This window comes from Carassius auratus, chromosome 9, assembly GCF_003368295.1.
Source record: "Carassius auratus strain Wakin chromosome 9, ASM336829v1, whole genome shotgun sequence".
NCBI lineage: Eukaryota > Metazoa > Chordata > Actinopteri > Cypriniformes > Cyprinidae > Carassius > Carassius auratus.
The window spans coordinates 24,947,297-24,961,750 of NC_039251.1; the positions used below are offsets into that span (position 1 = coordinate 24,947,297).

Sequence of the window (14,454 nt, forward strand, 5' to 3'; positions counted from 1 at the left end):
ATCATTAGAACTATTTTGTAACATTATAAATGTTTTCACTGTATATAAAACTATTCATTTCTTTACTAAAAAAAGCTTACTGACCTCAAACTTCTTAACAGCATACATCTCTTAACCTATGCAAACCTTGCAACAGGTCAAAATCGACAAAACTAAAGGACATCTGCGCTTTGGTGTTCTCATGAACACACACATTCTTGAATGTAACATAGGGAAATGAACCTTCCTCTTCAAGCACATTGTTGGAATGACAGAAACAGCTTTTCATCGCGAGCAACGCTGTCTATCAAGATGAATGACCAGTGCACCAGAACATGTGGCCCGTCAGCTGTCAGTATGGTGTCTGTGTTGCTCTGCTCCCATCGCTTACATGATCAATGAGCCCCAGCGGGCACATCACTCCACCCCTTCCTAAAACACGAGGGCAAACAACTTTCATTTTCTACCATCAAAAGCCACTTTGAAAAGAAACAATTCCAATCCTCAAAATCTCTTATTCGAAAAAGTTTTTTAAACAAAGCTTTCATGTTAGTCATTATTAGCATACTACAATCTTTCCCATCTTGTTTGCGTTTGAACCGGTTGTTTGTTTTACGAGTCAGGAAACTCAGGGAGACGGAATGCAATGACAGCATTCATAAAGCAACAATCATCAGCTGTGAAGGCGATGAGAAATAGCTCTGATATTTCGGAGTCATACTTTCCCCTCGTCGTCTGACGGGATGGATTCCCGTCTCATGTGCAGCTCTCACATCACGAGGACATTAAATGCAGCATGGAGAATGGAGAATCAGTGACCAACACCAGAATGAAAACAGCCCCTAGGAATCTATGCATTCAAAGCCCATGGGATTCATATTTTGATCTATTATTTCTGCCAAAGCTCTTACCTAAGAAAATGAGCATGAAGAATGACAAACAGATGTTTCTCGCCATCTATATCCTGCCACTGATCTCTGGAATATTACAAGATTTGTTGCACAACTGCTTGGTCATGATGAAAACTACTTCTAAAGTTACAGGAAATCTAGCTTTGATAGAAGATATACGATATGAGACATATACGTTTTCTTCTCAGTTTTAAAGTGGGTAAGTGACTTTACTCTTGACCCATCAATTATGCAAGGTCAAATGATTAAAGACATCACATTCCCATCCTCTCTTACGCAAAAAAAAACAAACAAAAAATTGTCCTGCTCCCAACAACAAAAGACCATAGAAAGTTCAGTTCAGGTCTTTCTCTTTTGTTATAGGCTGTTTTTTCATTTCCTACACACACACACAACATTACAGTTGTGTGTTATCACCTTGTTGCATTTGACGCAGAAGGCACATACATTTGTTTTTGATGAGAATATCCAACCTCAAACTTGTAAATCATTTATTTTTAGTTGCTCAATAAACAAACAACCATAAAAATCTCAAGTAAATGTGCATACCATTTTATTTATGCATATTATATACATTTTCCATTCAGACTTCCCCCTCATTTCCAGAATTATTAAAACAGGTTTGGGTCAAAAAAACAAAAAAAACATCAACCTATCTTTCTGTTCAGACTGTATCAACTATAATGTGTGAGTATGTGTATATGTCTATTATGTGTGAGACTTTTTGTTGCAACACCTGACCTAACGGCCCATTGCACAATGAACGGCGAAAATCCCGCATCAAATCTGATAAGATTGTTCAGACTGAGAAGCATTAAGAAAAATCCGATCTTAATCAGATTTCAAAGCACCTATAAATCAACACTGATTTCTGACGCCTGTCTGAACAAGTCCCAAGAGTCAAAAAGTGCATCTCAGCCTAATAAATATTTCACATTCATGGACAGTTATGTGATTTCACGCAACATATTTCATAGTGCAATACTTGGCAAAAGATCTATTTAATTTGCCAGCTCATGCTTTAAGAGTCCAAAGGCTAATGTTCCAGTGAGTTTAATGAGTTCGATCTGGCCAGTAGTGAGAGAGATAAGATGCTGAACTGATGACAGCTGCTCTATAAAAGTAAATCTCCCCTCATGCCTGTACTGTGAGAAAGCGCTCACTCCCTAGGAGTGTACTGGCACGCTGACCTACCTCATGCTTCCTGCTGCACTCCAAACACATTAACCCAGCAGGAATGTGTGGCCATCGTGCGCAAGTGTGAAAGCGGTCGCTTGAATGCTGGGTTGTGGTTCTCATAGATTTGACATGATACTTGAGAGGCTGTGAATGCGTGTGTAGGAGAGGACAAGAGAGATACAACTATTTACATGTCCTCCCTTTCCATCTCCTCATTCTGCCAGCACAGTTCAGTTGTCAGCAGTGCTTCCTCCATTTAAATGACAAACCACAGCTTCCATCTCTAAACACTCTCAGCCAATCGATTATCTCAACTCTCTCAAGAGGAGAAATAAACAGGAGGTTGCATAAACCATGTTTCCTGAACATTGATTGAGGTACTGTGTCGCTTTTAAAGCACCAAAATAATCTCTCTCTCTCTCTTGCTCATATATATTTCAGTACGGATACGTATGCTGTTACACCCCTAATAATTACTAATAAATATCTGCAATTAAAATTATATTATAACATTCTTCATAAAATCTAAATTTAAGGCTAAAAAACTTTTTTTTTGTTTTAACCACAAAAACTGAATCTGGGCTCAAAAAAAAAAAAAAAACTACTTTGCGATCTAAAGTTTATGTTTAATAGATATATTTATCACTGTTTCGAAAGACTAAATAAGTGAGAATTAAATTGACAATAGCAAAGGTAACCTAAATATGAAAATAAGGGAAATCAGCATGCATAGTTAAATGCAACAAACCAATACTGATCGATGAAAAGAACCCTATAATAACGGATTGGATTACCAGGCTGCAAGCAAACACAGCCAGTCACAAGTTCATCTTATTATAAACAACTATTCCAGTTTTTTACATTTTTTAAGACTTGCTTAATATACGCCTGGGAGCTAAGCCATGCTACACAGGCCTGTGAGCAAAGGTAACAAGCTTCAGTCCTGAATCAGAACAGGAGTCCAAGAGTGACTCTAGCAGCTCTGAGCAGAGGCCGCCGTCTCCCCCAGGACACTGGAGTAAAAGCAGCTTACAGCTCCAGATACATTATTTACATCTCTCTCACTATGATTAATTCACAAGGGGCAGGTTTACTTAGAAATAAGAGGCAGTAGTAAATCATATTCCTAGAACCTCGTCATGTGTAGTGGAGGTTATATGATCTGCATCTTACATCACTGGTGTCACTGCACTGTAGTTAACAGTGTGACGGCTTGTACGGCCTGGTATAACATCACCTCAAACAGGCTACTGTTACACACTGCTCTACGACTGACATGCATTTGTATTCCTGCAGCTATTCAGAGAGGTAAACTGAACGGGCATGTGTGTGTGAAAGCAAAGCATTAAACTTTCATGGATTCAGAAGATATAAAAGTTTGACGCTGCATGTGCTTAAAATAACTTCACCAATGTAAGACGCCAATAACAACATTATTCATTATCAATGCTATTACTGCACTACCAAGTGCACTCCGAGATCAAATTGTGAGTAAAACACATGGATGATTTCTTCAAGCAGACTGTCTGACGTAATCATGGTGGGAAATTAATTTTTCACATTTTAATGCAAGCACTTCGTCCTCTTCAGTCAGTCAGACACTCTTGCCGTCTAACATCAGCCCTGTCACTATTCCAACCCTACATCAGAGGTTTTCAACCTTGGGGTCAGCACACATGCAGGTGGGGTTGAGAAAGATATCTGGTATAATCTTCAAATGTTTTTTTATAGCTGCAGTCTAGACCTATAAAATATGCAGCTTCTCAGAAAATCACGGTAACTTTTAAACAAGAAGATGAATACAGGAGGCAGTGTGACCTGTGATGCAAAGGTGAACTCAGTTTACTGCCATACTTCCTGGTTTGCAAAGTTTTTCATATTCATATGACTTGGTCAAATTCATATAGATTAAATGTTACGATGTCTTTCTCTGGGTTTCTGCAGGTTTTATGAAAATAATCAAATACTTTATGACCAAGTAAAAAAAAAAAAAAATTGAAGAGAACGCAATACACCAATATGGTCTTTTACTTCCAATAGATCTCCATTACTTTTATCATCATACATCATAATAGCTCTGCTCAAAACAATAACTTTTACTGTACCTTCTGATCACACTGCAAAAAAGTGACGTTCTTCCTCAATATTTTCATCTTGTTTTCCAGGTCTCAAAACATCCTTACACATCAACATACTTGAGAAGCAACATGGCAAAATATGACATATTTTATATGAGAAATTGACCGAAATGAATTGACTGATTAAAACAAGAACAAATGTTTGCTAAAATCAACTTGATTCAAAGAAAATATATTTTTATAAAAACACAAACATATATTTTGTCTGATATTTGTTCTTGTTTTACATAAACTCACTCATTTTCTCAGAAAACAAGACTTCATATCGTAATTTTGCTTTTGGATTCTCATATCTTGATTTATGGATGTTTAGATATTTGTTCTCGAATACCGCTTTAATTTTTTTTTTCTTTATTATTATTATTATTATTATTACTTTGCAGTGCAATTCAATGCCATGATATTGAATTTATGACTTTTGAACTATTGATTATTGAAGACCTTTTCAAGGCTTTAAATTGTGAAAGGGTGAAATAATACATAAGACATTTTTAAGACCCGCAGAAAAATATACTTTTTGAAGCTTGCAAATGTTAATAACATAAACTTTCAATAGATGTACAAAAATTTTGAGAATATGAATTATATCTTCATTTGTGTTTCGAAGATGAACAGAAGTCTTGGAATGAAAACTAAATGTTAACAAAATTGCTGTATTTCTCTAAAATCTTACAGATTCTTCTCTGGTAATTTTATAAAATTTTCTATAGAAGCTTTAACATCTGACCCTGTAAGTGTCTCGGTTGTCATGTTTGCTGACCTTGGAGATGTCCTGACCATCGATGAGGATGCAGCCACTCTGCACGTCATAAAAACGGAAAAGCAAACGGATGATGGTGCTTTTTCCTGATCCGGATGGACCAACCTGTTAAATAAGACATTAGCAGGGGTGAACATCTAGCTCCTATGCACGCTTTCTTATTCTACAAATAAGTACTGTTTTAGTACACAGTATTCACAAATGAACAATTTAGATGTCATTTTACCAGTGCAACTGTCTGACCAGGCATCACTGTGAATGAGACTTCACTGAGAATTTCTTTCCTGTAGACAGAAAACAGGGAACAAAATTTCAAAGATGCTAACTCTAAAACATATAGATGCAAGCACTGTTCTCCAACAGAAAAAAAAAAAAAAAGTTTATACTGACATTAGCAAGACTCACCCAGCAATGTAACTAAAGCACACGTTCTGGAAATCAACCCTTCCTTCTGTGAACAACAGGTCTCCTGCATTCACATCATCCTTTACCTACAGCAGAGGGAAATGTGCAGATTAGAAAGGGCAATTTTGGCATGTACCACATGACACGTAGAAAAACATGGCACTGGGCTGACTCAAGCAAACCAATAACAAACATACTGAGGCCTCTTTCAAGTCAAATTCAAGAATCAGTTTGCAAATGAGCTCAGACAGCTTTTTCGAATATATAAAAAGAAATGTGAAGATCAAATAAGGGTTTTAGTAAGATTATTTGCATATGAATAGAATCCAAATAGACTGGGAGTGTCGAGGAATGGCCGGCTGTTGGGTGTGTGACTTCAGGAAGACGGGGGTAACCTAACACTGGCACATCCAGAGGGGCCGCAATGTGGCCTAGACAAGTACTTGTTCTGTGCAAACTGATTTGGATTTGTGGATTTATAAAACATTTTATAAGATTTGGCCTTTCTACAAAATGACTCAAAGTGTCCACAGTGGCCACCCACCTCTTTTTCCTCTGTTAGCAGATCAAACATGCTCTCCATGTCAACAAATGCACTTTGGATCATTCTGAGAAAACAGAAAAAAAAAAAAAAAAAAAAAAAAAAAAATTATATATATATATATATATATATATATATATATATATATATATATATATATATATATATATATATATATATATATATATATATAAACAAGAAAAATAATAAATGAATCTGGCAACAGATAATCTTCCTCTAAGCTGACCTATAATATGTTCCAAACCAGTTGAGTGGAGTGTAGAGCTGAATAATGTAGGTTCCAAAAAGAACATAGTCACCAACCTATTATAAGAACAACAGAGAATAAACAACAAAATAATATGCTCAAGACCAATAATTACAAAAAATATAAAAGTGGTGACTACTGTACTTGAAACTTGTCCACTGTAACATAGTATGCACAAAGCAGGGATCCGGCCAACAGGCCCAATCCAATAATCAGGTTCTGAGTTTGGTTCAGGAGAGCCAAGGAAGCATTGGTCTTCCATTCACATGCCTGAACACAAAGAGAATCCAACTCAGCATCTCTCCACTCAACAGCTTATAAAGTCCAAGTATGTTAAGTGATCGCCATTACCTGATATTTCAGGATAGCATCCTCAAAGCGCCTGACTTCAAAACACTCTGAATTATAGTACTTTACCTGAATAGAGACAGATTTTGTAATATATCAATGTTAATACTGTTAACAATACTCCATGGCCAACCTATGGCAGTTTGTCACTTACAGTTTCAAAGTTGAGAAGTGAGTCTACTGCTTTTGACTTGGCAATGTTGTCCTGTGTGTTCATTTCCCGCCTGTACTTGGTCCTCCATTCAGTGATAATGATTGTGATAGCTGAAAACAAACGTCAAATGAAACTAAACATCGAAATGTGCCTGCTTACTGCCATATCCTTTAGAAACACGCAGTAACAATTTCAAAATTATGACTGCTGTGTATCAGGATCTGTAATGTTTACTCAAGAAATCTTTACTTTTATTTTGTAAGTACGTATTCAAATTGATCAAAAGTTACAGTAAAGACATTTATGTTATACAATATTTGAAATCAATGCTGTTTTTCAAAAAAAAAAAAAAAAAAAAAAATTAAGCAGCACAACTAAATGTTACTCATACTAAATGTTACTTGAGCAGCAAACCAGCATATTAGAATGATTTCTGAAGGATCATGTGACACCGGTAATGATGCTGAAAATTCGGCTTTGCATCACAGGAACAAATTACATTTTAAAGTATATTAAAGCTGCAGTAGGGAACTTTTGTAAAAAAATATTTTTTTACATATTTGTTAAACCTGTCATTATGTCCTGACAGTAGAATATGAGACAGATAATCTGTGAAAAAAATCAAGCTCCTCTGGCTCCTCCCAGTGGTCCTATTGCCATCTGCAGAAAGTCAGCCGCTCCCGGTAAGAAATCAACCAATCAGAGCTGCGGTCCGTAACTTTGTTTGTGTTCAAAATGTAGAAAAATGTATATAATAAGTGAGTACACCATGAATCCATTTTCCAAACCGTGTTTTTAGCTTGTCCTGAATCACTAGGGTGCACCTATAATAAGTGTTTATATTCGGACTATTTTAGATTGCTTCGGGGGTACTGCGGCGGAGTAACCCAGTACCTTTGTGATTCTTCATAGACATAAACAGAGAGAAGTAGTTCCGGCTACGATGTTCTTCCGCAAGACGCAAACAGTTCTGTTTATTAACCGCTAGAGCGTCAAAAGTTCCCTACTGCAGCTTTAAATGAGAAAACTGTTATTTTAATTTATAATTATATTTCACAATTTTAAATTTCTTTTCTGTATTTCTGATCAAAAAAATTCCGCCTTGGTGAACAAAATTAGTGAAAGTTTAAAAAAACATTAAATAAATGTTACAATTTTCAAACTTGAACAATAGTGTACTAACAAAAACTTCCAGAAATGTGTGATTAATCATCTTAATAACAAAAATCTCTGACATTAACCGTTAATAATAAATATATTGTAATTGTTAATATTTTAATCTATCATTTAACCACAACATGAAAATAAGTGTTTGTGCTGCACTTACTGAGGTAGAGAAACATGCAAATGAAAACAATGAGGCCGAACCAGGCACTGAAGTACGTCACGAAATAGATGATGGCAATAATGATGTCAGCAATAGTGGGTACAATGCTGAACACAACATAGCTGTAAAAGAAAACAATGAACATTTAAACATAGAAAGAAACATAGCATATTTAAGTACGGTGATGCTAAAATCAAAGAAAATCATCAGACCTTAACAAGTTGTTGACCGAGGAGGTTCCACGGTCAATGCTGCGCAGGACATCTCCGGTGCGGCGGCCCAGGTGCCAGCGTAGAGAGAGGTCATGCAGGTGCGTGAAAAGACGGACCTGCACCACACGGCTGGTGTACTGCTGGACATAAGTCCACAGGAAGCTGCGCAAGTTACTGACAAACCCTGATGTCCCTGAGGGGAGAGACAGACAGTTAATAGTTTGCACAGAATAAAACAATTTTAAAAGAATCCTCGCAATATCACTTTGAATGTCAACCCTCACCTACCCCTCCGCCCTGCAAGAACTTAAGGAGGACGTAAACACAGACCGTGATGGCCAGGGATCTCCAGCGCTCCATCGCTGATAGCTGGTTCACTAGAATATTAGAATTACAAAAATACATGTGAATGCATCTACTAGTGCTGCCTTAACTGGCAAATGATATTGTTTTGTGTCAAGATTCGCTCAAAAATGCACATGATCTTCAGAAATCATTCTAATACGCAGTTTTTGTGCTCAGAAATATTTCTTATTACATTTAGTCATTTAGCAGACACGTTTATCCAAAGCGACTTACAAATGAGGACAATGGAAGCAATCAAAAAACAACAAAAGAGCAAATGATATATAAGTGCTATAACAAGTCTCAGTTAGCTTAAATGCAATACACGTAGCAAGGGCTTTAAAATAATAAATAAAAAGAAAACAGAACAGAAAAAGAATAGAGCAAGTTACTGTAGTGTTAGATTATTAATATCAATGTTGTCAACAGGTGTGCTGCTTAATATTTTTGTGGAAACCATTGTATATATTTTTCACGATTCTTTAATAAAAACAACATTCACAAAATAACACATTTTTATAGGCACAGAAATAATATATAAAAAACAAACCTTACTGACCCTAAAGATTTTTGCTTTTAACTATCCCTTTAATTGTATGTGCATCCCCAAGGCTCTGTGTAGGAAGCGCATACTGTGAACACATTTCACTGTTTTCCTATTAACGAGTGTGTGCAGAGCATCTCCCCTTTAATCACACGTAGACTATAAACTTTAACATCCTGAGTCATGAATAACCACATCACTTCAGTTCAATACAACAAAATTTAACAGCTGCCCAAAACTGCCATCTTATACATGACTTATACATGAATCCACAACAAAAAAAAAAAAGAAAAGAAAAACCAGCCGAAAGGATGCGGTGTGAGCCAGGAGCCACAGCATAATGTATCTAAAGAGAACACACTGGTCTGTTCTGGGAGCTGAGAAAAAGATCCTCAATCGGATTCATTTACATTCATGGCCATTTTGATTGTGCACTCGGAATCGAATGAGGAAAGAAAAGGTGGAGAGTTGAAGCGAAAGAAAAAAAATCAAAACAATACAAGAAAACGCCAAGGGCAAAAGCAAAAACTCTCTTCCTCTCTGTTGAGCTGGGGGCGTAGAGCTGATTTTTATCCTTGGCATGGGCGCAGAGAGAGCTGCGGACAAAAAGGCCCTTGTACCAGCGTGTTAACTCGGCTAAAAGCCCCTAATGCCCCCTAATCGTGACTGGCAGGGTTGGTGACCTCCCCTATTACCCCTCTCAATCTCTCTCTGCCGCACAAAAGCTCACTTTTCTCCCAATGCGGCTTTCATGTGCCTCCAAATGCAAAGCTGTTACTTGTCTCTGATAATGAAGCACATACACACCAACTTCAGGAAGAGATCAAATGAACAACGCACACTTAAAGAACGAGGATGATAAAAGAATGAATGAATAAATGAATCAAGAAAGGGAATTTCAAAAATGCTGGTGAAAGTAAGAAGGGAAAAAAAAAGAGGCAGAGAATGAAGGGTGGAAACAAAGTCTTGAGCCACGGAAGAGTTTAGCATAGTTGGGATTTGTCCCACGTTTCTTTTGTGAAAGTTCGATACTTCTTGGCTTATGCGAACCAAAGGCTTTGACTTCTCTGAGACGTTTTGGGGGCTGCTCACCCATCCAGCTGGCCCACAACAAGAAGGGGCTGAGAACACTGGCAAGGGAGGGGCAATCCCACTTCACAAGCACAAGAACACTCCTTCATATAGATGCTTGACTTGTTTCAAAACTGCCTTTATAGATAGTTTTTACCAAGACATATTCATTGTCAACATGTTTTAAGGTTTATTAGGTTATCGGTTTTAAATCAATTTAAGGGCCTCAGCACAGCTGCATGCATTTTTAATTACTGCAAACAAATTCACATATTTATTCATTCACACACACACACACACACACACAAAAAAGCTACTGATCATCTTAAAAAAACATAAATAGCAGGTTGAACAGCTCTCACCATCCCAGGTAACAGAGTAAATGTTGAAAGCTGCTGTCCTCTACTGGCTATGTAAGGTAATGCAATTCCTTTGCTTTTTGTTTTATTTATTTATTTTTATTAAGGGGCCAAATTTAACCTTTTTAATTATTTTCAGGGGTATTTTATTTTACTTTTAAAAATATTATTTTTTTTCTCTCTGAACCACATAACAAAACAGTATTTCACTCCCTGTATGTTAAATAATTCAACTGAACCACCTGTTATTTTTTTTATTTATTTTTTTACGAGAACTAATTTTCTAGTAATTTTCCAGCATTTTGCTAGAGCACATTTCAATAATTGTCTGTACTCTTTATTTGATAATTAAATTATCTACTGTATATCAGTGCAGATTCTGATATAAACTACAATTCAAATCTTTTCAATCAATAATATTTGTTTTAAAATACATTAATACTTAAAACTGACTATTGAGAAAAGTAATAATCTAACTGCTACAAAACATTTCCATTTCATATAAATGCTTTTCTATCACTTTTTATCAAAGAATCCTGAAAAAGTCAAAAGGTCCTTTAAAGTCAGTAGGTGATTTCTTATATAAATATAATATTTAAATATAAACTACACAGCAATAAATGTCACATTTGAGACAGTGAATAGAATACTTCTGTTTTACTGTCTGAATAAGTGCTAAACTATACAATACTCATAAAGGCATAGAAACAAGCATTATGAAATGTGTCAAAGTCCGGTTAAGGGTGGTGGGACATTTTTGTCCCTGCTGTAGAATTAAAGTAGCCTACATGCTAGACCTGTGTGAATGACATTGCTACAGATTTTGAAAGAGTCCTGAATGCACAAATGAGTCCAGTCTCACCTATATTCCTGCTGTAAATGGGTACAAACACATTGATGACCCGCTCAAGTCCCAGCAGCCCGACACACAGAACCACCAGAGCCTGCAAGCCCACACTTCCCCTGGGCCACATGTATGGCACCAGCAGACACACTTTCCTCCTGAAGCCCTGCCATGCTGACCTAGAGACCACCTCCTCTTGGCCTCGTCTTTGATGCTTCTGAGAGAACCATAGAAACAAAGAGATTCCGGTGTAAATAGAACCTTCAAATAAACGCACTCAGAAAGTCACTGAGACTCAGATGAGAACTAAAGTGATTTCCAGTGATTGTTGTCCTTACCTCTACAGTCAGTGCAAGGGATGCTTGCTCACTTTCATTTCCCAGTGCGCTGCGTTTCGTGTGTCTTTTAGAGTACTTGTTTGCCATTGTTTGACTTCGTATGAAAGATTAGGCTGTCGAAAACACAGTCTGGATGCATTATTCCATCGAAGTGTACTGCATTCAACGGACTTGCAAGGTTTTAAGTGCATGTGTGCGCGCGAATGCAGTTTTCTAATGATTATACCGAGCGTCTGTGTTCAGCTGAAGGGGAAACGCTGCGTGTCATATGGGCAGCATTCACATGACTGATAGACTTGTGGTCATGTGGCTCAGATGTTAAATGAAAACGCTGACGCCTTTAAACACTGAAAAGACTTGTTTCCCTCTGTTAGGTGTTGTGAAAGAATAGTTTTCGTGCAGCAAATGTTGCTCGCTAGCAATTTCTAAAATGAGGTTCCTCCAGGGGGCGCTTAGAGAAAAGAGTCGCGTTCAAAACAAAGACGTGTTTGTCTTAACGTAAACTGTGTACTCTACAATATATTTATATATATTTTAAATCAATTCTACTTCTAAGGAATGGTAACTGAAACAGAAGTCAAGTAATTTCTAAAATTACATCTATAAGATGTACAACCAAGTTATTAGAAAATAGTGTGATTGGTCCAATCTGACCAGCGCTGAGAAAAGTAACAATAATCACACGATAGTACAGGGCCGCGTGCATCCGTTCCATTTATTTATTAATTATTATTATTAAATTGAGTAAAAGTAGCCTACTTAGTGGATGCAGACATTACATTTGTATTAATTTATAAATAAGAAATTATTTTGTCTCACCTCACTTGTTCTCACAGATTTACTCATGAACAATTAACAGCAGTTCCTAACAGTGATACTGACCTTAACAGACACTACTACTGTACATGCAAACACAGATGATGAATATATATGTAAAACTGTAAATAAAGATGATAATGGTAATAGAGATGTACAACATCAGTAGCTCAAGCTGCTCTTATTATCTCACTGCTGATGTCAAGTGTTGTTCACATTTAAACAAGCCTCTATATACATTCTGTCAATAACAGCAGATTTGGTTGATTTTTGAAATCAACAAATTGTCCTTGAAGCCTTGAAGCTGATTCAAAGTCCTTTTAAGGGTGATCTCTAGTCTTTGGCTGATTACAAATGCTATAAGCTCTTCAACACAGTTTGGTAAGTTTTATAAATTTGTTAAATCTGTAAAGTGTTTCTCCAGGCATCTTCATGGAGCAGCATATCCTCAGAAGAAGCAGGGCTTTCCCCACACACCTGAGGGGATTCTTGGTGGAGGGATTTCATTCAAAAGGCCTGTGAGCTTTCACAGCTGGCAGCTGTATCAAGTTAGGTCACACCTAAAGCTGCATCTCTGCCAAAGCTCACAGACCCAACAGGCTGGAGGAGTGATACCTGAAGAACTGCTGTATTTCTTTACAGCCGTCCAGCGGTCTCATTCTCTTCAGTGGACGAGTGTCTGGAGTCTCTGTGTCACCAGGAAGATCTGTCTCCATCCACGGCTTCCTTAGTGCAGGGCTACCAGCACATTTACCACTCTGTGGAGCCCATGATGATGTTTGTTTTTGTGAGAAGTGGGGACATCCCATAGGCGTAATGGTTTTTATACTGTACAAACTGTATATTCTATGGCCCTACACCAACCCAACCCTTACCCTCACAGGAAACTTTGTGCATTTTTACTTTCTCAAAAAAACTCATTCTGTATGATTTATAAGCGTTTTGAAAAATGGGGACATGGGTTATGTCCTTATAAGTCACCCTCTCCTTGTAATACCAGTGTCATAACCATGTCATTATACAGAGTTGTGTCCTGATATGTCACAAAAACAAGAGCACACACACACATACACACACAAAACTAAACTAACACTTTACCATGAAAACAAAACAACACCAGAAGCTCAAAACTATAATAACCGTGTTGTTATATAGTCACATAGGCTAAATGAGAAAATAATAAAAATCTAAATTATTCAAGTGGTAATTTTTCAAAGTTTCATTTAATTTCATAATGTCTAATTATGTTTTAATGTATCTTTTTGCATTAAGACAAAAACCTCAAATGTTTTATAAGTTTGTGATCTGTTTTTGACCCACAAACTGGATTCAGCACTCAGTTTTGGACATGATATCGACCAGCAAACTATTTTCAGGCGCGTGATTAACAGTTATGAATAGACTGTCCAAAGCATAGGTTGTCAAAGGTTTAAAAAGAGGAAACATGTCTTTGTGTGTAGAAATGATCAGCCTCTGTTCAGTGAGGAAAACATCTAACAGCTGAGTGCAGAGCATCACTGACCTGTCATTACTGAGGTCAATAATTGCTGCAGAATGACTGAAGAAAACAGCCATCTAGAAGAACAGAGAAAGACAATTTAGACATGACTGGAGTTGTAGACTCAAAACCTTTTTAATAAAACATACAAAACACACTAAAACAGTGTCTATTTATTTCACTGGCCTACATAAGAGTTATTGCCCATAACATCCAAACTGACCAACATAACAGTGAGGATTTCTATACCACTGCCTTGTTCTATAAATGATTTCAAAAGCAATCTCATCAGTTTTTTATTAGATTTTTTATTCTATATTAGAGAAGATCCTGAAAACATCAGCCTGTGATCAGTGAATGTATTAAGGTAATACTAGCAGCTGTGTGCTTATTTCATAGTGTGTATCGCCTCCCTGT

At 36.9% G+C, this 14,454-nt stretch overlaps 1 protein-coding gene across 4 annotated transcripts in view; it reads right to left on the minus strand.

The window, feature by feature from the left end:
* The window catches only part of abcb6b (ATP binding cassette subfamily B member 6 (LAN blood group) b), a 38,065-nt gene extending 25,894 nt beyond the window's left edge, over positions 1–12,171 (minus strand). For 2 of the 4 annotated variants that reach the window (XM_026272235.1, XM_026272236.1), the window contains exons 1-13: positions 11,724–12,171; positions 11,404–11,602; positions 8,507–8,599; positions 8,223–8,415; positions 8,011–8,132; positions 6,684–6,793; positions 6,533–6,598; positions 6,326–6,451; positions 6,161–6,237; positions 5,917–5,980; positions 5,373–5,458; positions 5,194–5,251; positions 4,935–5,072 (exon numbers count right to left, since the gene is read on the minus strand). In XM_026272235.1, coding sequence (XP_026128020.1) covers positions 4,935–5,072; positions 5,194–5,251; positions 5,373–5,458; positions 5,917–5,980; positions 6,161–6,237; positions 6,326–6,451; positions 6,533–6,598; positions 6,684–6,793; positions 8,011–8,132; positions 8,223–8,415; positions 8,507–8,599; positions 11,404–11,602; positions 11,724–11,810 — 1,419 coding nt within the window. In that variant the 5' untranslated portion in view covers positions 11,811–12,171. The remainder of the gene's footprint in view (positions 1–4,934; positions 5,073–5,193; positions 5,252–5,372; positions 5,459–5,916; positions 5,981–6,160; positions 6,238–6,325; positions 6,452–6,532; positions 6,599–6,683; positions 6,794–8,010; positions 8,133–8,222; positions 8,416–8,506; positions 8,600–11,403; positions 11,603–11,723) is intronic. The other 2 variants (XM_026272237.1, XM_026272234.1) reach the window with 2 other exon arrangements.
* Positions 12,172–14,454: the final 2,283 nt, after the last annotated feature.